This window comes from Phacochoerus africanus, chromosome 15, assembly GCF_016906955.1.
Source record: "Phacochoerus africanus isolate WHEZ1 chromosome 15, ROS_Pafr_v1, whole genome shotgun sequence".
Classification (NCBI taxonomy): domain Eukaryota; kingdom Metazoa; phylum Chordata; class Mammalia; order Artiodactyla; family Suidae; genus Phacochoerus; species Phacochoerus africanus.
The window spans coordinates 57455176-57475832 of NC_062558.1; the positions used below are offsets into that span (position 1 = coordinate 57455176).

The following is a 20657-nucleotide window of genomic DNA, read 5'->3' on the forward strand; positions in this document are numbered from 1 at the left end:
TCAATTATAAATTTTTTTTTTGTTTTTGTGTATATTTTCTGTTTGCTGACTTTCTGTTTTTCCATTTATTTCAAAGTATGCGTTGATTGATTTTTGAAGCTTTTTTTTTTTTTTTTTTTAATGGCCATACCCATGGCATATGGAAGTTTCCAGGCCAGGGATCGGATCTGAGCTGCATTGCAACCTACAGTACAGCTGCAGCAATACTGGATCCTTTAACCCACTGTATCAGGCTGGGGATTAAACCCGAGCCTCTGCAGTGACCCCAGCCGCTGCAGTCAGTCTTAACCCACTGCACTACAGCAGGAACTCCTGAAGCACTTTTTAATAGCTCTTTTAAAGTCTTTATCAGATTATTCTAACATCACCATCACCTTGTGTCATCATTTGTAAATTTTTCTAATCCACATGAGCTAGGAATTCCTCATGCTTCCTATACCCAGTTTATTGGATGGTATCCTAGATATGTTGAATATTGTGTTATGAGACTCTGGATTTTATTTAGGTCCTGTGGACAGTGTAGCAGACAGTCAGCCTGGCTTGGTTTAGGGCTCAGTTCCTGGTACCCCAGCTTCTGTGCATGCTGGTTCTGCTGTCACTTTTGTTTTCAAGCCCTTCGCCACCCTGTCTGACCTGCAACCTATGTGTTCCACCCAGTGGCTGGTCTAGGAGCTGCACGGGTGTCGGTTCAGTTCTAAAAGTCTTAGCTGTGCTGCGTGGTATTATATCCAGGCCCAGCAGCCCAAGGATGAGCCCAGCACCTCGTAAACCACTTGCTGGGGCCATTTTCCCTCTCTGAAATCTCCTAGGTACTCACAGGCTGGTTCTCCAGGATCCTCTTTTCATTCCCTGGCCAGAGAGCTGGGGCCCATCCTACCACTCACTTTCCTGACTGCTCCTCCATCTGGGGCCGGCCTGCAGGACCAGAGTCAACTTGCTGCTGTTCAGGGTAGCCTCTCTCTCAGTCCTTCTCCTGCTCTTTGCCTTTCAGAGTCTTCAGGTGACTGTTGGAAATTCTCTATCTCGGTTTATAGCTGGATTCAGTGAGAAAGGGTGTGTCTCTGTTCCATCTTATCCACAGCTGAAACTCCTAAATGATTTTTAAAATTAATTATAGATTTCCCCATAGTATTAATGACCATTACATTATTAGAATTCATTTTTTTGGTGATTTATGCATATGCTTAACATAGTTGAACTTTTACTAGAATATCTGGTGTACTTTGTACTAAATAACCTTTTTCTATCATTTTAGTTGCACAGTCTTTTTTTCCCCATACAGATGAGGTGTCGACTCTTCTTCAAAACTTTGTTATGTCCACTACAGAGAGCATTTCTGAATTTATTCTCAGAAGACTTACCATGAATGAACTAAGTAGTGTAAGTATTTATTAGAGTAACTTTTCAGTATATTCCTCACTGTTTGAATGATTCCTGACTGGCAGGCCCTGTATTAAGTTGAAAAGAAAATGAATGTGATAGTTTCTCGCTAAGTGACCTTAGCAGAACAAACATCACTGGTACTAGTTTGATCTGTCATAAGCGTGACCTTGGGAAAGTTCTGCAGCTTTTCTGATTCTCAGTTTCTTCAGCCATAAAGTGGAGGTAGTACCTCTGCTTCCTAGGGCTTCGCCTTCAAATGGTGTAACATATTTGAAGTATTTACTGTGTTCAGTGCAATGAGAGTTGGGACCATTGGTCTGAAGTAAAGGGGACCCTCTGTGAAGGTAGCTGTTGTCCCTGTCTCTGCTCTCCACACAGTTTGTTCTTTCTAGGACACTGGAAAAATTAATGGTTTTTTTTTTCCTTTTCTTCAAGAATATTTTGAAAATGCCAATTTTATAGAAATGCCTATTATCCTTCATTTTTTTGGGGGGCGTGTTGAAATCTCTAGGGATAGGAGTTCTCATCATGGCTCAGCAGAAACGAACCCGACTAGGAACCATGGGATTGTGGGTTCAATCCCTGGCCTCGCTTAGTGGGTTGAGGATCTGGCGTTGCTGTGAACTGTGGTGTAGGTCTCAGACACGGCTTGGATCTGGCACTGCTGTGGCTGTGGCGTAGGCCAGCAGCTGTAGCTCTGATTGGACCCCTAGCCTGGGAACCGCCATATGCTGTGGGAAAAGGCAAAAAAAACCCCAAAAAACAAAAAACAGTTGTTAATAGCAGTTTTGCTCCACCTACATTTCCAAAAAGGCATTAATACAGAAGGAACTTTTCTTGTTTTGTTCCAATATCACTTTATCACTTTTAGTATTACTTTACCTTTTTGTTATGGAAATTTTCAGACATACCCAAAAGAAGTATAGTGGACTTTCATGTACACATTATATAACTTAAGTGTTTTTGTTTGTTTGAAATTTGAAGCTAAAAATAGCTTTAAAAAGGGAAAGACTGATGGGAATTTTTTCTTTTAGAGGCAAAGATTTTAAAAAGTAAATGGAGTGTATGATAGTTTAAAATTATTTTGAAAAATTTACTCTTTAATATAATAGGTATTAGAATTTCCAATTAAGTACATTTATTTGGTAGCTTAATAGAGTTTAATGAAAATCTGTTTCCCCACTTTCCCTCCCCTTAGCAGCATGATGGTCAGTGTCTAACAGGCTCTCAGGGGGACAGAGCCCTGATTTGTAGCATTTGCCAGTTTCCATGGCTGATTTCCAGGTACCAACACGAGGCTATGACGAGATAGCGAGAGATGAACCGTCCCCCTCATGGTGCACGGCTGTGGCTCCCCTCACTTCACGGGGAAACAGCAGCACCAGGCAGAGTGCCTTCCTCCAGACTGTCAGCCGTCTGTCCCGTAGGCCCTAGTCGTCCTCCCTGCTCCCGGGTTATGGCAGAGGAAGGCAGACTGGAGTTCCTTTTCTTCCATCTCAGCGATTTCGCACATTGATCAGCCTCTCTTTTTACTGTATTTTCACCCTCTCCTTTCCTCCGGGATTTTTGTCCTGAGCATTGAACAGCCTCGGGCCCCTCATTTTACAGGAACCCTCTCAATTCCTGCTCCTCCTCCTCGTGAGCTCATTTGTAATCCTCCGCTCCATTCGGAAATGGGTCACTCTGAAACTGTCCGTGATCTTTGTCTACACCTGGACCATGTTTTCTTGGCACTGCTGACACTTCCCTCCTGAAATGCTAGCGCTGATGACATCATCCTCTCCTGTCGTTTCCATCTCTCTGGCCATCATGCCCACAACTTTTCCTCTCTTCAGTGTCATCTTTTGTTACTTTTATTATTTAATTAAAAAAAAAATTTTTTTTTGTATTTTCTGTCCTTCTGGGCCACACCCGAGACATATGGAGGTTCCCAGACTAGGGGTCTAATCGGAGCTGTTGCCGCCAGCCTACACCAGAGCCACAGCAACGTGGGATCCGAGCCGCATTTTTGACCACAGCTAATAGCAATGCTGGATCCTTAACCCACTAAGCAAGCCCAGGGATCGTACTCACAACCTCATGGTTCCTAGTCGGATTCGTTTCTGCTGTGCCAAAACAAGAACTCCTCATTACTTTGAAATAAAATAATTATTTCTTGTCTGAACTCTCTTGGTTTTGTGAAAGTCGTGGACCCTGCTCATTAGGTGTTGTATTGTTTCTCTTAGGTTTCAGATCTGGATCGTTGCCATTTATACCTGATGGTATTAACTGAGCTTATAAATCTCCATTTGAAGATTGGGTGGAAAAGAGGTAACCCTATTTGGAGAGTTATTTCTCCTTTGATAAATGCATCCATCCGGCATCTTCAGGAGATGGGAAGTGGACAGGTAATCCTCTTTGCTTCAAGGCTTTTGGTTACGTTGAACAAAGCATACATGGAATACATCCTTGACTATTAGACAATAGTTTGATATCATAAAAAGCATCTACTGAAATTTAATTTGGAAAATGATAAGCCTTTGCTCATAATATTTGATGAGCATTGGCACTCCTATTATGATCTTAGGTATGTAACAAAAGGTGTGGTAACTTCAGTCTTAAAATCATTTAGATATGGATAGGGGATGTCCACTAGGTCCTTGGCCCAGGTAGCAGTAAGGGGCATGTGAAGGTGTTCAGATTCACCCAGTCTGCTTGCAGAGCCCTCCATCCTCAGCTTCCTACCTCACTGTCATGCCCGGCTTTCCACAGCCAGCCCCTTCCTTCCCACTGCAGTTGCTCCAGGCCACCCCCTGGAGTTTCACGGCTCAGAGGCACATGCCCGTCCTTCCTCTCGTTCCTGGTCCTCCACTGAGAATGTCCTGCCCTCCAGGGACCCTTGGCAGGATTTGGTCCATCCTTTACGTCCAACTCAAACTACATTTTCTCTTAAAGGCCTTCTTGGACCAGGGTCTCATTCTTTCCTTCATTTACCTGTCGCTCCTTAAGCCTCCATTTTTGTGTTTATTTCCAGCTTACTGTTTTTGAAATAATGTATGTGTATATGTCTTCTCCACTAGTTTTTGGTACCCAGAGGCATTTCTTAAACATGCTAAAATAAGACATAGTGGCTATGAGCGTGGGCTTTGGAGTTAGACCCTGGTTGTGAGTCCTGCCAAAGTAATAATATCATCGTCATCTAATTTTCAAAGTAGTTTTCAAGAAATTTCCTAAAATAAAATTATAAGGAGGCCTGATTAAGACTTCAGCATCCTCTCTACTGTATATTAGTGTATTAGTGTTGGGGAAGGACCCTGTGAGTTTTGAATGTAGACCAGAATCATGAACCGAACTGAATCGGACAGTATTAAGGGCCTGAACCTAAACCCAGATTGGGACTTGACCCCACGTTTTCACTCACCCAATGTCTGGACTTACTGAGGTTCAGGTTCTTTATGCCTCCGCACAGAAGGAATTCAGCCAGAGACAAAGTGATAGGCAAGAAACAGATTCATTAGGAAAGGATTCTCGTGAGAGATGCAAGCGGGCAGGCAAGGAGGTTCTGCCCTGAGGACCGAGGATCGGTGGGCTACAGTTTTATCATCCAAGGGGAGTGGGGGTTGGAAAGGCCCGCCTCTTCCCTTCTGGGAGTAGTAGCTCCTCCTTAGTATCCCCTAAGGTGTGTATTCAGATCCTCAGAAGGGTGGTCCTCCAACTCCTGCCCTTGGTCTGCATCTGATTTCAGGCCTCATCCCATCCCATCCCCCCCCCCCCCACCGACCTGAGGCAATTCTCAAGGCTCCACTAAAGAAGCAAACCTGCCTTGTGCTGATGGCTTTCTTGAGCAATTTGTTTACTCACAGAGATCTCCCAGTGTCCCCTAAGTTTCCCTCTTTAAATATGGTCCTTTATCGGGACTTCTACAGCTACCTGTGTCTATGCCATCCCTATCAAAACCACAGTAATTCTTCAGGATTGGCTTGTTTTCTTTAGTAATTCACTGAAATCCATTAAGGTTAATAGAGACCATACGAGCTCAAAAGTAACCCTCCGTGTATTATCTCCCATGTTGGCAGTGTTGCTAAGGGAAATTTATCCTTAGAGGTACTCGGTTTACTTGGGGGTGGTGAGGCAAGGCATGGTGAAATGTTCTGTGGAGATGTTCCTGGTGGCCCTGTCTGGGTTCTTGCCTGAACTGGGGAAGCTGTTGCCCTGTGTGGGTTCTTGCCTGTACACTCAGCTTCTTGGTTAGAGGTTACTGATTTTTCTCTCTGTGAGTACAAAGCCAGGCTGCCATGGTTTCCTTCCTCTGTGCTCCTACGTGTAGAGTTTCAGGTGCTTCACGGGAAGTAACCCATTTTCTTAATCTTAAAGTAATCCTTTGAAGTAGATTCTAGTCCTGTCCCTATTTTACAGATGAGTAAAACTAAGGCGTGGGGCTGTCCACAGTCACCTGGTGGCAAGTGCAGAGTCAGTATTCAGACCTGGGCCCTATGGTTCCTGAGTCCAGCTCTTAGCTGCTCCATCACCTCTGTGAAGGCAGCACCCAGCTGGCTGAAGGGGTTACTTGTGTACATGCCAGGAGTCTTTTTTTTTTAGTTCACTTCAGCCAAACAGTTAAAGCAAGGCTCACCCCTGGGAGCGATGCATCCAGATTGTCTGTTAGTCTGAATTTTTATTGCCACTTGAAGTTTGTTTGCCACCGATCCGCACAGAAATGGTAAAACTGCATGACGGGGATTGGATTTCCTCTTCTTTCCTGTGATGTTCAGTAGCAGCAGGAAAAGGGAAGGGAGGGCATGAGATTCCTGTAGATGTGCAGGTCCTTGCTGGTTAGGATTTGCTTACATTAAATAAAAGATCGGCCTGGTTCCCCTCAGGAGCCGACGCTGGGCACACAGATTCAAAGAGCCGTCAGCATGGCTACCTTGGCCAAGGTCTGCGAGGCCATCGACCAGAAGTCAGAGCTGCAGCCGGACTCCCTGGATGCAGGCCCCATGGAAAGGTTCCTCTCCTCCCTTCAGCTCAACCAGACGCTGCAGAAGCCCCTCACGGAGGAGGACGGCAGGTGCGTTCACCCCTGGAGTGTAGCGTGCACAGGAAGGCATCTTTGTGCTCATGTTTCAGTCATGAGATAGTGAGTGATTGCCCATCCTCACTCAGAGGAAGCTTAGAGCTGAGCTGCGTCTAGGATGATACTATCTTACCACGTTCGCCATCTCTGCTCCTGGAAACCCATTAACTTCTCTGCTTTTTGTTTTCACGGAATCATTTAAAGTGAGAGAAAATACCAGGGGATTTCAGGGTAGTTAGGAAATTGAGGTTTATGTGGTTTCCTTGGTTTAGGATATTTAATGATGACTGTGTAATTTCTCCCCTTGTAAGGATAGTGTACTATGTGCAAAGGAAATTGAGATAGCCTTAAGGAAAGATGGGGTAGTGACTTTGTTTTTTGTCTCAGTTTTTCCGAGGAATCATCGTCTTCCCAAGGATGGGGGAAAATAGTTGCACAATATATTCATGACCAGTGGGTCTGCCTCTCTTTCTTGTTGAAAAAATATCACACCCTTATACCAACCTCAGAGGGTGAAATTCTGGAACCCGTTCTCCCTGCTGTTCAAATGCCAGTAAGGACTTTGCAGTCTGCACTAGAAGCCCTCACAATTCTTCCTTCAGATCAAGTTTTACCTGTGTTCCATTGCATGAAGATTTTGGTTCCCAAGGTAGGTTACAGTGAGACATGAGTTAAAGAATAATCATAAGAACAGACATCCGTGTCTGAAATTGTGATAATTATGTATTTCTTTTTTTTTTTTTTCTACCAGCTTCTGACCTCCTGTGAATCACTCTGCATAGAGTCTTTTGACATGGCCTGGAAAATCATAGCTTCTTTAAGCAACACTCAACTGGTATTCTGGCCTAATTTAAGAGCTTTTGTTCAGTTTGTTTTTGATCCCAAAGTTCTGACCATTGCTGCAAAAACCAAGGGCCAGACATACTTCAAAATAAAAGAGGTAACTTTTTAAAAATTGGGATTAAAAATATGTAAGCTAAGATTTAGCATCTTCAAATATATTGTTCAGTAGTGTTAACTAGATTTCACCTTGTTATGACAGGTCTCCAGAACATTTTTATGTTGTAAAACTGAAACTCTGATCCCCTTTATAATCCCCTAAACAATCCCCCTTTACCCCAGCCCTGCAGCCCCTGGCAAGCATCATTCTGTTGTTTCTATGAATTTGATTACTTTAGAAAAGAAGGATAAGTCTTTTTTCCATTTTAATTTGTGTTACCTGTAGCACATGAGGAAGAAGTGAGTTATGTTTGTAACTACACAGTAGATTTCTTATTTATTTGTTCATTCAATAAATATTTTAAACCTTCTTGGGTGTCATGAGTAAGAAGCAGAAAATCTGTTAACTATAAAAGGGTAGGTGCAAAACAGTACCCGATGAACCACATCTACCTTACAAACATATTTGCTTCATATAATCATGAATACAAGTTTTGAATTCGTTGCTTTTCACATAGGAATTTTGAATTCTTAGCTTTTAAGAATTGGGAAATTTGCAGAGTTCCCTGGTGGCTCAACAGATTAAGGATGCAGTGTTGTCACTTCTGTGGCTCTGGATACTGCTGTGGCACGGGTTCAATAGCGTTGATGTGATCCCTGGCCCAGGAACTTCTGCATGCTGCAGGTGCACCCCCCCCCCCAAAAAAATTGGGGAAATTTGCATGGAAATCCGTATTTCCCTTTCTTTTGGAAAATTGGGTGTTGTGGCTACACTGGTCATTCCTCTATGACAGCAGCGCCTGGTGTTGTCCAGTCACTGGCCCGTACAGGTGGGGCACACCCCTTCTCCCTCTCCACTCCAGACCGTGGCTTGACCTCTCCTGAGGGCAAAGTCAGGTGCCCTGTGTCAGTGCATTCGTGCTATTGCTTTTCTGGTACAAAGCAGTCTTTCTCTGAATATAACCTCATCAAAAGGTCGTTCTGGTTTCTGGAGGCACTTGTGTTTACAAATCACTCCTACGTGGTAGGGAACACCACATGGAGGAATTATATCATGCCTCTGGATTCACATACACCCCTTTTCCGAAGGGGAGGATGGAAAAGAAACCCACTTAACTACCCTGCTGTCCCTGCACTGCCTCTGTCCTTTCCTGGGGACACAGACACTGTGGTCTTGGCTGCTCTGGGGGAGGGGCGGGCCCTGGCAAATGTGAAGAAAACAGAATGTCAAGGGTAAGGTGTTTTCCGCCCCCTTTTATTCTATTGCTTTGGGCAGTTGTTTCTCTGGGAGAGTCCTGGGTGAATATCACTGTCGGTAAAACGTTATTTATTTTTAGTATTACACATTCTAAGTGAGCATTCTGCGATTGTTGATCATCTTGCAAAGTTCTAACAATAAAGAATTTTTAATTTTTTAGACTCCATGGTTGCATTGACACTATCATTTGATGCCATGCAAGTCACAATTTTTAGCGACAGGGATTTTTTTTTTTTTCCCCGACAAAAGTAAGCTGATCAAAGGATAAAACAACTATTGTATTTCATTCCAGATTATGTACAAGATAATTGAAATGTCGGCTATGAAAACTGGAGTCTTCAATATATTGATAAGTTATTGCTGCCAATCTTGGATAGTTTCTGCTTCAAATGTGTCCCAAGGATCTTTATCAAGTGCTAACAATTACAGTGAACTTGTCCTGGAGGCGTGTGTATTTGGGACAGTGTTTCGGCGTGATCAGAGGTAAAAGATGCTGTTGTTTCAACCTCTCATAGTTTAAAGTACGTGTGTACTTAGGTAGAATTGTGTGTCTTTTTTAAGGGTTTTGTTGAATGAATATTAAATAACTTTTAATTTAGGGCTTTAATTTTCCTGTCTAACCCCTGTTGTTCTTTGTTGCATGTGTTTTATGGAAAGACTTATCCAGGATATACAGACCTTTGTAGAAAATCTCGGACATGATTGTGCAGCGAATGTTGTTATTGAAAAGTAAGTGTGGTGGGTCTTCCATGTCTTGATGTGGAGGGAATACTCAATATATTAACATCGTATGAGAGCACTTCTGTATAAAGTATTACATGAGCCTTCAAAGGTGCATTAGAAATGGTATTCCTTTGATACAGTATTTTCTTCAGACCTGTCACTATTCACTAACATTTGATAAACTTAAAAAAAGATTTTAGGGCAAAGTCCAGCATAAAGAAATAATGAAATAACTATGGGGAGCAGTTCCCCTTGTGGTGCAGCAGAAACAAATCTGATTAGTATCCATGAGGATGCGGGTTCAATCCCTGGCCTCGCTCAATGGGTCAAAGATCCGGCATTGCCGTGAGCTGTAGTATAGGTGGCAGACTCAGCTTGGATCCCGAGTTGCTGTGGCTGTGGCATAAGCTGGCAGCTGCAGCTCCAATTTGATACCTAGGCTGGGAACTTCCATATGCCACAGGTGCAGCCCAAAAAAGAGAAACGAAAAGGAAAGGATTAACTATGGGGAACATAAAATCCCTAACCCTCTTTTTGTGGAGGGCGGGGTGATCATCAGCACATGTGGCTTATTCTTTTTTGGCTAAAATTCACTATTTAACAACTCACTATGCTCATGCAAAAATAAAATTATTTTGGGGATAGGCCCTAAAGTTTTAATTTCTGGAGTAGGCCGATTCTTTTGTGTGTGTGTGTGTCTTTTTAGTGCCACACTTGAAGCACATGGAAGTTCCTAGGTTAGGGGTGGAATCAGATCTGCAGCTGCCAGCCTATGCCGCAGCCACAGCCACATCAGATCCGAGCCATGTCTGCAACCTACACCATAGCTCATGGCAACACCAGATCCTCAACCCACTGAGTGAGGCCAGGGCTCAAAGCCACATCCTCATGGATACTAGTTGGGATCATTACTACTGAGCTACAATGGGAACTCCCGCCTATTCTTATCTAACCACTGAAATTAATTTTTGGGGAGCATTTTAAGAAAGTTTTGTTTTCTCACATAATTTTCAAATATTTGTTTGTGTAGTGTTTATGAAAAGGATAATAAATACTGTTACAGGATTTTCTTTGATTTTAGAATTTAGGACAGCAAATGATATTTGTATCTGGTTACCAACGAAGTTTATTATCCCTAGAGTCATAGCTGTATTTTAAATCATCTGCCAGTCTTCATTAAATATATACAGTTTTCATTGTTAATTGCTTTAATTGATTTTTTGCCTTCTTGACTGGTTTAGTATAGCAGTAAGTGAAATTTTTCAGTTGATGACTGCAAAATATTTTGATTTCAATTTGACAGATGTTTTGTTTGTTCAGTTAAGATGACATTCATTCACATTCTAACACTTACAAGGAACTTTGGAAATGCTTATCAACAACTTCACTTAATTTGTCTTTCCATACTTGGGTACTGAAAAAACACTGGGGTTCTCAGAGCTCAGTGCTTTCCTAGTCGGCCCCAGAAACGTGCGCTTAACTGCACAGTGAAGTCCATCCTTGCCCTGAGCAGGGGGTGTCTGGTTCTCTTCCAGGAGCAGCCTCATGAGCTCTGATCTGTTCCGTCCACAGATATCACTGACCCAGAATTAGTAGTGTGTGTGCCTTGTCTTTCCAGAAGTCTGGGTGAATTTGTGCTCATTCCAGCTTTCTGTACAGACCCTCCTGCTGATATAATCACTTGCTATATTCCACCGTCTGTCCTGAATTTAAAAGCATTGTCTTGGCGTTCCTGTCATGGCTCAGCAGAAACGAATCTCACTAGTAACCATGAGGACGCAGGTTTGATCCCTGGCCTCACTCAGTGGGTTAAGGATCTGGCATTGCTGTGGCTGTGGTGTAGGCCAGCGGCTACAGCTCCAATTCAGCCTCTAGCCTGGGAATCTTCGTATGCCTCAGGTGTGGCCCTAAAAAGATAAAAAATAAAAAAATAAAAGCATTGTCTTTAAATACAAAGTTACTTAATTTTAGAAAACTTTGAAAAGTTTTGATATTTTAAAATGATTTTTTTTTGTCTTTTTGCCTTTTCTTGAGCCGTTCCCATGACATATGGAGGTTCCCAGGCTAGGGGTCCAATGAGAGCTGTAGCCGCCTGCCTACACCGCAGCCACAGCAACTTGGGATCCAAGCCGCGTCTGTGACCTACACTGCAGCTCAAAGCAACACCAGATCCTTAACCCACTGAGCAAGGCCAGGGATTGAACCTGCAACCTCATGGTTCCTAGTTGGATTTGTTAACCACTGTGCCATGATGGGACCTCCTGAAATGAACATTTAACATAATTTTTTATTTGAAAATTGTGTTAATGTAATTTGTTACTTTCTATTTTTAGTACTAAAAGAGAGGACCATTATGTGAGAATTTGTGCTGTCAAATTCCTGTGTTTATTAGATGGCTCTAATATGTCTCATAAGTTGTTCATAGAAGATCTTGCAGTCAAGCTATTAGATAAGGTAAATGTGCTTTATTTTACATTAAAGTATCTTGTTTTTTGTATAGTTGACAAGTTAAAATCCTTTATGCTCTTTATGTTGACACAATATGTATTTTTAAGTATTTTCCATCATGAAATATCATGAGGTTTATGTTCTTTATTTTAGTTAAATCTTGCTTAGTAATTGTCCAACTCAGGTTTTGTTTTGGAGAACAAACGTTTTATCTAAATGTTACTCTGGGTATTTTCCAGTACCAGTCAAAACCAGTGATGTTCAGGGTGAGACAGCCATACATTATTTTATGTAAGAAATGGAATGAAAGGGTAAAAATTTAGGAAGTGGCATAATGGGAAGAATTGATTTTGTTGAGTCTGCAGAAGCATTTATAAGTGAACATCCCACTGTCTGAGGACTGGGGTAATACGTCTGGGGAGAAGGGGAAAGGGCCAGTTCAGACATGGTGCTCATTCGGATTTGAGGCTGAGGCAGATGTCCTGCTTGGTCTGCTTTCTAGCCTCTGCTTAAATGCTGGGACGTAACTGGTGGCCACAGAACCACTTGAGTCCCCTGGGTTGACACAGCAGTGTCCCTTATACACTTGTTTGTGCAGGCAGCAGTTGGCTCTAGTTGCATAAAACCTAGGAAGTACTTCTTATGCAAAAATTCTCTCCTTCACACTGTTGGAGTCAGGGGAGATCTCAGAGGAAATAGTGATTTCCTGGTTTCCTGAAGGATGAGTAGAATTTAAAGGAGCAGAGTACTCCATCAGCTGGAACACACATACATGTTATAATGCATGTTGCTATGTAATAGAAACTGTATGAATATTTGGGAGAAAAGTAAAGCAGAACAAGGAGGGGAGGTAACTGTTTAGATAGCGGGTCAGAGAGAGCCTCTCTAGTAGGTGACATGGGGCTGAACTCTGTCCGTGAGGCAGAAGGACGCCAGGAGGGATGGATCCAAGGGCCAGATGGGGATAGTGCTGCTGGGAGGCAGGAAGGAAAATGAGGCTGATGGTTGGCCACTGGGTTTGGCGACAGAGCTCTGTTAGTCACCTCTCCCAAAGGCCTGTTGGTGATGTGGGAATGAGGGTCCAAACAGGGGCCGAGAAGCCAATGGTGGTTGAGCAGGTGGAGACAGTGAGGTGTGTGTTCAGAAGAGACGAAGGAATGGGAGGGGCCGGAGGGGTGTGGGCTTGGGTGATGGGAGAGAATCAGAGCTTGCTGTGTGTTGAGGAAGTGGTCCAGGCCAGCAGAGTGAGTCACGGCTGTGGAGAGGCCAGCCGGCCACTTCACATCCCCTCGGACGCTACTAAAAACAAACTGAGAATAAGTATCAGTGAACCTAGGAAACGTTGGGCTGAGTGATACGCGGCAACTCATGTATGACTCCATTTACATGAAATGTCCAGAGGAGGCACATGTATAAGACAGAAGGTAGTGGTTCAGGGAGAGTGGTGAGGACAGGAGAGATTGGGAAGTGATTGCCAGTGGACACAGGATTTCTTTTTGGGGTGATGAAAATGTTCTGGGATTAGTGGTGATGGTTGTATAACTCTGTAAATATACTAAAACCCACTGAGTTGGACACTTTCAAATGTTTTTTTTTTTTTTAAATGTTATGTATTTTTTCAAAAATCCTTGGAGAGCCTAGATTAGCTCTAATGTCTGATAGAAGCATAAGCTTTATGGAGGATGGAAAAGCAAAGAAAATTTATGTATTAGAAACTTGCCCAGGCCAAAAATGTTGGCCCAGAGCAGATGGGAAGCCAGTGGAGAAGAGGATGCTGGGAATTTCTGGGTGTTGCCAGAAGCACGTGGAGGTAGGGCCAGCTTGCAGTCGATTGAAGGGTGAGCCAATGTGCAAATACAGGCAAAAATTGTACTTGAAAATAGAGTTGATAATTCTCTGAAAGGAATATGAGGACCTTTCTTCCTTTGATACAAGAAGAAGAGGAGGTTGAAGACAGAGGAGGTTGAGTTAGGAAGGTTGAAGGAAGATTGTTGAGGTAGTAAGAGGGATCTTATGGTCAAAGGAAGAAAAGGGGTTGGGTTAAAGCCTTGAGGAAGGTCCTAAAAATTCGAATTCCCCTTGTGGAAATAAGTCTGGGCAGAGACTTGAAATTAGCAAAATGATTGCCTAGCACAGTGATCCCTAAAGGGTCTTCCTTGGACCAGAGAACTTGTTGGATGTGCAGGTTTCTAAACCCCATCCCAATTTGCTAAGCCAGAAACGGGGGTAGGGCCCAGCGGTCTGTTTTAACAAGTCCTCAGGGTGATTCGAAGTACTGTCGCATTTGAGAACCACTGGTCAGGCAGCTAAAGCTAGTACACACATTAATAAAGTCAGGGTGCATGGTTTTTCTTCTCTTCTGGGGTGCCTGGCAACTTGAAAGTAGGGTCAGAGAATTTAAGACCACTGGGTTCATTCAAGGGTGGGGGATTTGCAAATGGGTTTGAGGTCGTGAAAGGAATTGGATGTGCTCTTGGAGATCCTGCAGACATTATTCTTGGGGTTAGGTCAGGTCGGAGGCTCATGAACCTAGAGAATATCGGCAGGCTAGTAGCGAAAAGGAAGATCTTTCTGAATAAAAGAGCTCATTGAGTGGAACAGATAAAGGACAGAGGTTTGGAGCTGAAAAGGGAGTTTTAGCACTTGCAGGTGAGGCTCTGCTGGCAGGTTCAGGGAGCAAAGGCGAAACTGACGTATTATCAGCCTGAACCTAGCCAGAACCCAGATTGGGACTTGACCCCACGTTTTCACTCACCCAATGTCTGGACTTACTGAGGTTCAGGTTCTTTATGCCTCCGCACAGAAGGAATTCAGCCAGAGACAAAGTGATAGGCAAGAAACAGATTTATTAGGAAAGGATTCTCGTGAGAGATGCAAGTGGGCAGGCAAGGAGGTTCTGCCCTGAGGACCGAGGATCGGTGGGCTACAGTTTTATCATCCAAGGGGAGTGGGGGTTGGAAAGGCCCGCCTCTTCCTTTCTGGGAGTAGTAGCTCCTCCTTAGTATCCCCTAAGGTGTGTATTCAGATCCTCAGAAGGGTGGTCCTCCAACTCCTGCCCTTGGTCTGCATCTGATTTCAGGCCTCATTCCATCCCCCCCCTCCCCCCCCACCGACCTGAGGCAATTCTCAAGGCTCCACTAAAGAAGCAAACCTGCCTTGTGCTGATGGCTTTCTTGAGCAATTTGTTTACTCACAGAGATCTCCCAGTGTCCCCTAAGTTTCCCTCTTTAAATATGGTCCTTTATCGGGACTTCATAAATACCTGTGCCTACGCCATCCCTATCAAAGGTGCTGCTCCCGAAGGCCCGTGGGATCTGCCTGAGTGGGTCCCTTCACAGCTGCCCTGAGACCAAGCAGTACATGACACCTACAACCACCTAGATCAAAAGAAACTTTCCCCCAGAGTTCCCATCATTGCTCAGTGGTTAACAAATCCAACTAGGAACCATGAGGTTGCAGGTTCAATCCCTGGCCTTGCCCAGATTAAAGATCTGGTGTTGCCATGAGCTGTGGTTTAGGCTGCAGACATGGCTTGGATCCTGCTGTGGATTAGACCCCTAGCCTGGGAAACTCTCTATACCGCGGGTGAGGCCCTAAAAAGACAAAAGAAAAAAAAAGAAAAGAAAGAAACTTTCCCCAAAGAAATAATAGTAAGGGAGGTTATGATTACATTGTCAGAGGTCATTGAAATCTGTGTTCACTCAGCTGTCATGTCGTCACACAGTTTTACATGCATTCAAATGGAGACAGAAGAAAAAAGATCACAGGATTTGCCAAGTCAGATGAGGAGTTGCCTACATTGGATGAAAATAGCTTTTTCATCTTTAACACATTTGAAATTGTTCATACTCTCTTTACTGGAGTCTTAACTTAGCAGCCAAAGCACCAGCAGTTTGGTAACAGAAATAAGCCTGACAGTTGGCTGAATTTGGTTGGCACAGACCTGAAAGCAAGGGAGAGCTCTACTCATGCAGAAAGCCCTGGTGCTGCAGTTCTTTGGGCTCTGGTGATGGCCTGGCTCTGTCCACTTACTTGGTACTCCCGTCTTAGGGAGTTTACATTGAATTTCAGTGCCCGGGAGGGTACCCTGTCATATATCTCAGTGTCTTCTCAACCTGGGGCCGCTCATCTGGCCCCCACCCCCCCTCCACTAAGGGGCAGAAGCAAAGAAAACTGTGCTTCCAAGTACCTCCTATACTAAGTACAGTTTTCTGATTCCTTTTCTAATTTTAAATGCAGGTAAGTTAAACAAAAGCAGCTAAATTCATTGCTTAGAAAGGAAACTAAAAAAAAAAGAAAAAATAGATCATAAGAAAGTGTTTCTTTTCTTTTTTTTGTCTTTTTAAGATTGCACCTGCGGCATGCGGAAGTTCCTGGGCTAGGAGCCGAATCAGAGCTTCAGTTGCCAGCCTACACCACAGCCACAGCAACTCGGGATCCAAGCTACATCTGAGACCTATGTCATAACTTCCAGCAGCACAGGATCCTTAACCCACTGTTCGAGGCCAAGGACTGAACCCGCATCCTTGGGCTCGTTTCTGCAGAGCCACAATGTTATCCTTCTGCCTTTTGGAAGATAAATAGGCTCCTATGCCCAGTTCAGACCTTTTTAACTTAAAGTCATCGTTGACTTTGTTTTCATTAGTTACAAATTCAGTAGGTAATTTAATGTTGATCCCATCCCCTCAGGATGAGTTGGTGTCCAAGTCTAGGACTCGATACTATGTGAATTCTCACCAACACAGAGTGAAAAACCGGATATGGCAGACTCTACTGGTACTTTTCCCCAGATTCGATCAGGTATGATGTTTATTACGTTTGTACCTTTAAGCATAATGTTTTCATGTGAATAGACTGTGTAGTAGAAACTGTCACGTGCTACTTTAAAATTGAGGAAGGAATCTGCTTAAAATTTATACTTCAGTTCTTATTTATTAATTTTATTTTATTTTATTGTCTTTTTGCCTTTTCTTGAGCCACCCCGTGGCATATGGAGGTTCCCAGGCTAGGCATCTAATTGGAGCTGTAGCCACCGGCCTATGCCACAGCCACAGCAATGCGGGATCTGAGCCGCCTCTGCGACCCACACCACAGCTCATGGCAATGCCAGGTCCTTAACCCACTGAGTGAGGTCAGGGATTGAACCTGCATTCTCGTGGTTCCTAGTCGGATTCGTTAACCATTGCACCACGACGGGAACTCCAAAATTTATACTTCAGTTCTTAAAATTGAACTTATGACGCAGAAGATTTTTTTTTTTAAATAGAAAGAATACTATGGCACTTAGGTAGGTATTGTAGCAATAAACTGGAAACAGATTTATACGTCCCCATTTAATATTTTTCCCCTCAGTATTTTAACTGTTGAAAGTCTCATTTGCCACAATAAAACTTGAAGCTGTTTTTTCAATAGTGACTGTTTTTTTTTTTTTTTTTTCCATCTGTTTAGGACCACACTTGTGGCATATGGAGGTTCCCAAGCCAGGGGTCGAATCGGAGCTAGAGCCCAGAGCTGCCAGCCTGTACCACAGCCACAGCAACTTGGGATCTGAGCGTGTCTGCAACTTACACCACAGCTCATGGCAACCCACAGAGGATCCTGGCAGGATCCTTAACCCACTGAGTGTGGCCAGGGGTCAAACCTGAGTCCACGTGGATACCAGTCGGTTTGTTAACTGCTGAGCCATGACGAGAACTCCTCAATAGTGACTATTTCTTAATGAAAATGAATAACCATCTTCAAAGTTGGTAAGAGACTAGATTTCCATTGTTTTCATCACAAAGAAGGAGTGATTATGTGACGTGGTAGAGACATTACTAGTGCTGCTCTGGTGGTGGTCATTCTGCGAAAAAATATATCAGTGTATCGTCAACATGTGTACCTTAACCTTACACGTTATGTTAATTATAGCTCAAGGAATGTAAATGTTTAAAAACAGTAATCACAACAGCTTAATTTGTGAACTTTATTTTTCTCAGAATTTCTTAAACAGAATTATTGACAAGATTTTCCAGGCTGGTTTCATCAATAATCAAGCATCCATAAAGTATTTTATAGAATGGATTATTATACTGATTCTTCATAAATTCCCTCAGTTTCTTCCAAAGTTCTGGGACTGTTTTTCTTATGTAAGTAAAAGAGATTTTTCATGGTTTTTTTAAATGAAGAAAAGGTTTTAGTTATGCTGTAGCTGCCAGCCTACACCACAGCCACAGCAACGCTGAATCTGAGCTGCGTCTGCGACCTACACCACAGCTCATGGCAACGCCGGATCCTTAACCCACTGAGTGAGGCCAGGGATCAAACACACTTTCTCATGGATGCTAGTCAGGTTCATTACTTCTGAGCCACAGTGGGAACTCCCCCAAGATTCTCATATTTCGAAAATTGCTTTTAAGGAATCAATACCCAGATTCGTGATAGAGCTTGCAGTGCAGGCTTCCTGACAAATAGCAGGTTGTTTCGAAACAGCAGTTCTTAGCACTTGCCTTGAGTGTTCTCTGCTGGTTCCCAAATCCACCCGTCCCTTTCTCTGTAAATGGCTTGCCCTCCACGTCATATGAAACCGAGGTGCCTCCCTCAGTCTCTGTTTCCTCCTCTCTGTTTCTGGGGGAGAAGTGTCCTGTTTTCCCCATCTGTCCCCGTGTCTTCATTTGTGCTTCCTTCTGGACCTTCACCCCGAGTTCTTCACTCTTACCCAAGTGGCATTTCCTCCATCTGGCCATCGTCCCAGTGGTCTTTTCTTTTCTGTTAAACTTGGAGAGTGAGCATCTTGGCCTTTCTCTGCCGCTCTTCTTAATCCCCGAGCTCTGCACCATCTTCAGAAATTGCACACGAGGGCTACGCATGCAGCTGCAGGCAGCCCTTTCTTTCTCGTCTCCTTTCTGCCCACCACACAGCCTCTCACATGGACAGGTGCCTTTTCTCTAGCCGGTTGTATACGGAGGTGATGACTTAGGTGGCAGGTTCTTCTCTTCCTGCACACCCATCTCTACAGTTCCCTGCCTCTCCAGCTGCCTCCTGGGCCCTCTCACACGCTTGCTTCAGGCTTCATCCTATAGAACAGAAACTGATGTGCTGTCTTTCCCCCTCTGCGCTCCTTCGCTGTCCCCAGCTCCCACCTGAAACCTGGGAGTCATGAGCAAATCACAAGCAAAGCAAATCATCCTCATAATAATCCTGAAAGGCAGGCTGGAGATTTTATACTTTACTTAATGAAAAAAGTCCAGAGAGATGAAGTAACTTGTCACACCACTGAGAAGAGACAAAGTTCTGATTCGCATGCCTGTTTAGTTCAAAAGCTGTATTTTTTTTTTTCCACTACCTCTCTTCTTCATGGCCATGGAATTAAGGAAAATAGTTTGTGATTTTTTTTTTCTCCCTTGAATTGTGTCTCAGATCTGTTGCTTTATTAATCTAGTTTGTTCTGTCTGCTCTCAAGTTGGTGAACGCTGCTTCAGCAATGCTCACGAAAGGCAGCTTGGCTCTGGTATGGCCCCAGCCTTCCTGACTCTCCTGTCCCCTGTGTCTCCCCAGTGACATTGCAGTTCTGCCAAGTCTTTCCACTTAGCTCCGCCTCCCACTTTCCATAAAAAGCTTTCAGATCCAGTATAGTCCCTTCAAACCTTTCCCTGTGGACATCAGTTAGGATTTCTCACCGTAAGCAGGTAAAACAGCATTTGCTGATTGAATCAAAGGGGATTAAAACAGCAGAGGAGGAAGAGGGTAGGTAGTTTACACAACACCTGGAAAGCTGCAGAATTCTGCTTGGAAAATAGGCAGAAACAAGGTGAGGCTGCACCCACAGGTGTGCCCTAGCGCAGGTCCATTGGGGGCACCGCATCACCCCCAGACGCGTGGAGCCATCACTGCAGAGCTGCAACCTGGCCAGCTGCCCGCCCGCTGCCTCTACCACCTGCGACAAGGGGCTTCTCTGGGCTCTGCCTCTCAGGCCATGAGTCCTCACCCAGCATGGGCACAGGCCTCTCTGGGTCCTGGTCAGGTGCTTTTTCTTCAGTGGCAAAGAGGCTGGGAAAATGATTATCTGGCATCTTCAGCTTCTTATAAGACCTGTGGGGTGGAAAGGGGTTCAGAATAGGTATCCAAAAAAGGGCAGTGTCCTCTACACCCTTTTCCTCCTTTATTTTTTATATATTTATTTCTGTCTTTTTAGGGCCGCACCCACAGCATGTGGAGCTTCCCAGGCCAGGGGTCCAATTGGAGTTATAGCTGCTGGCCCACGCCACAGCAATGCTGGATCCTTAACCCACTGACCGAGGTCAAGGATCGAACCCGCAACCTCACGGTTCCTAGTCAGATTCATTAACCACTGAGCCACAACGGGAACTCCTCTTTTCCTCCTTTATTTTAAGCAGATGATCTTCACTTTCATGTTTTAGAGAAAATAGGAGTCATCATGCAGGAACTCCTCTGCCTTCTCAAAAGCAACCGTACCAGCAAGCATAGCTGGTCCGCATCCACCCAGGCCTGTTTCCTGCCTTGCCGCCGAGGCCCTGAACCTGCTGCTGAGGTCCTCCTGCTTGTCCCTTCTGCTTTCTCGGAACCTCCAGCCCTCAGGCTCTCTTCTGGGCTGTTGCTCCTTCTTACCCAAATGCTTCCCATCCATTGTGATGGGTGTTTATACTGCCTGCTCCTTCCTCTCCTGTAAGCACATCTCCCTGCTCTGTCACAGACTTCCAGAAAGAGCGGTCTGTGGTCCCCAGTTTGAGGCTTTCTTTGTGTTCTCCTCACCCACCGTTCACTGCAGTAGACCCGCCTCCTGGCTCTTCCTTCTCAGAGGGCCCTGCTGCATGATCCCTAGGGCCTCCTCCTGCCTCCCCAGGCCTATCCTGG

The 20657-nt window shown here is 44.2% G+C and overlaps 1 protein-coding gene across 6 annotated transcripts in view; it reads left to right on the forward strand.

The window, feature by feature from the left end:
* Nucleotides 1–20657, forward strand: part of TARBP1 (TAR (HIV-1) RNA binding protein 1) — a 76655-nt gene that overhangs the window by 40841 nt on the left and 15157 nt on the right. For 5 of the 6 annotated variants that reach the window (XR_007132459.1, XR_007132457.1, XR_007132458.1 and 2 more), the window contains 10 exons: nucleotides 1256–1380; nucleotides 3609–3770; nucleotides 6243–6430; nucleotides 6824–7085; nucleotides 7188–7376; nucleotides 8926–9116; nucleotides 9291–9362; nucleotides 11690–11810; nucleotides 16494–16604; nucleotides 17783–17932. Coding sequence is in view for 3 of the 6 variants with exons in the window: in XM_047762726.1 (XP_047618682.1) it covers nucleotides 1256–1380; nucleotides 3609–3770; nucleotides 6243–6430; nucleotides 6824–7085; nucleotides 7188–7376; nucleotides 8926–9116; nucleotides 9291–9362; nucleotides 11690–11810; nucleotides 16494–16604; nucleotides 17783–17932 (1571 nt within the window). In the remaining 3 variants the exon portion in view is untranslated. The remainder of the gene's footprint in view (nucleotides 1–1255; nucleotides 1381–3608; nucleotides 3771–6242; nucleotides 6431–6823; nucleotides 7086–7187; nucleotides 7377–8925; nucleotides 9117–9290; nucleotides 9363–11689; nucleotides 11811–16493; nucleotides 16605–17782; nucleotides 17933–20657) is intronic. The other variant, XM_047762727.1, reaches the window with a different exon arrangement.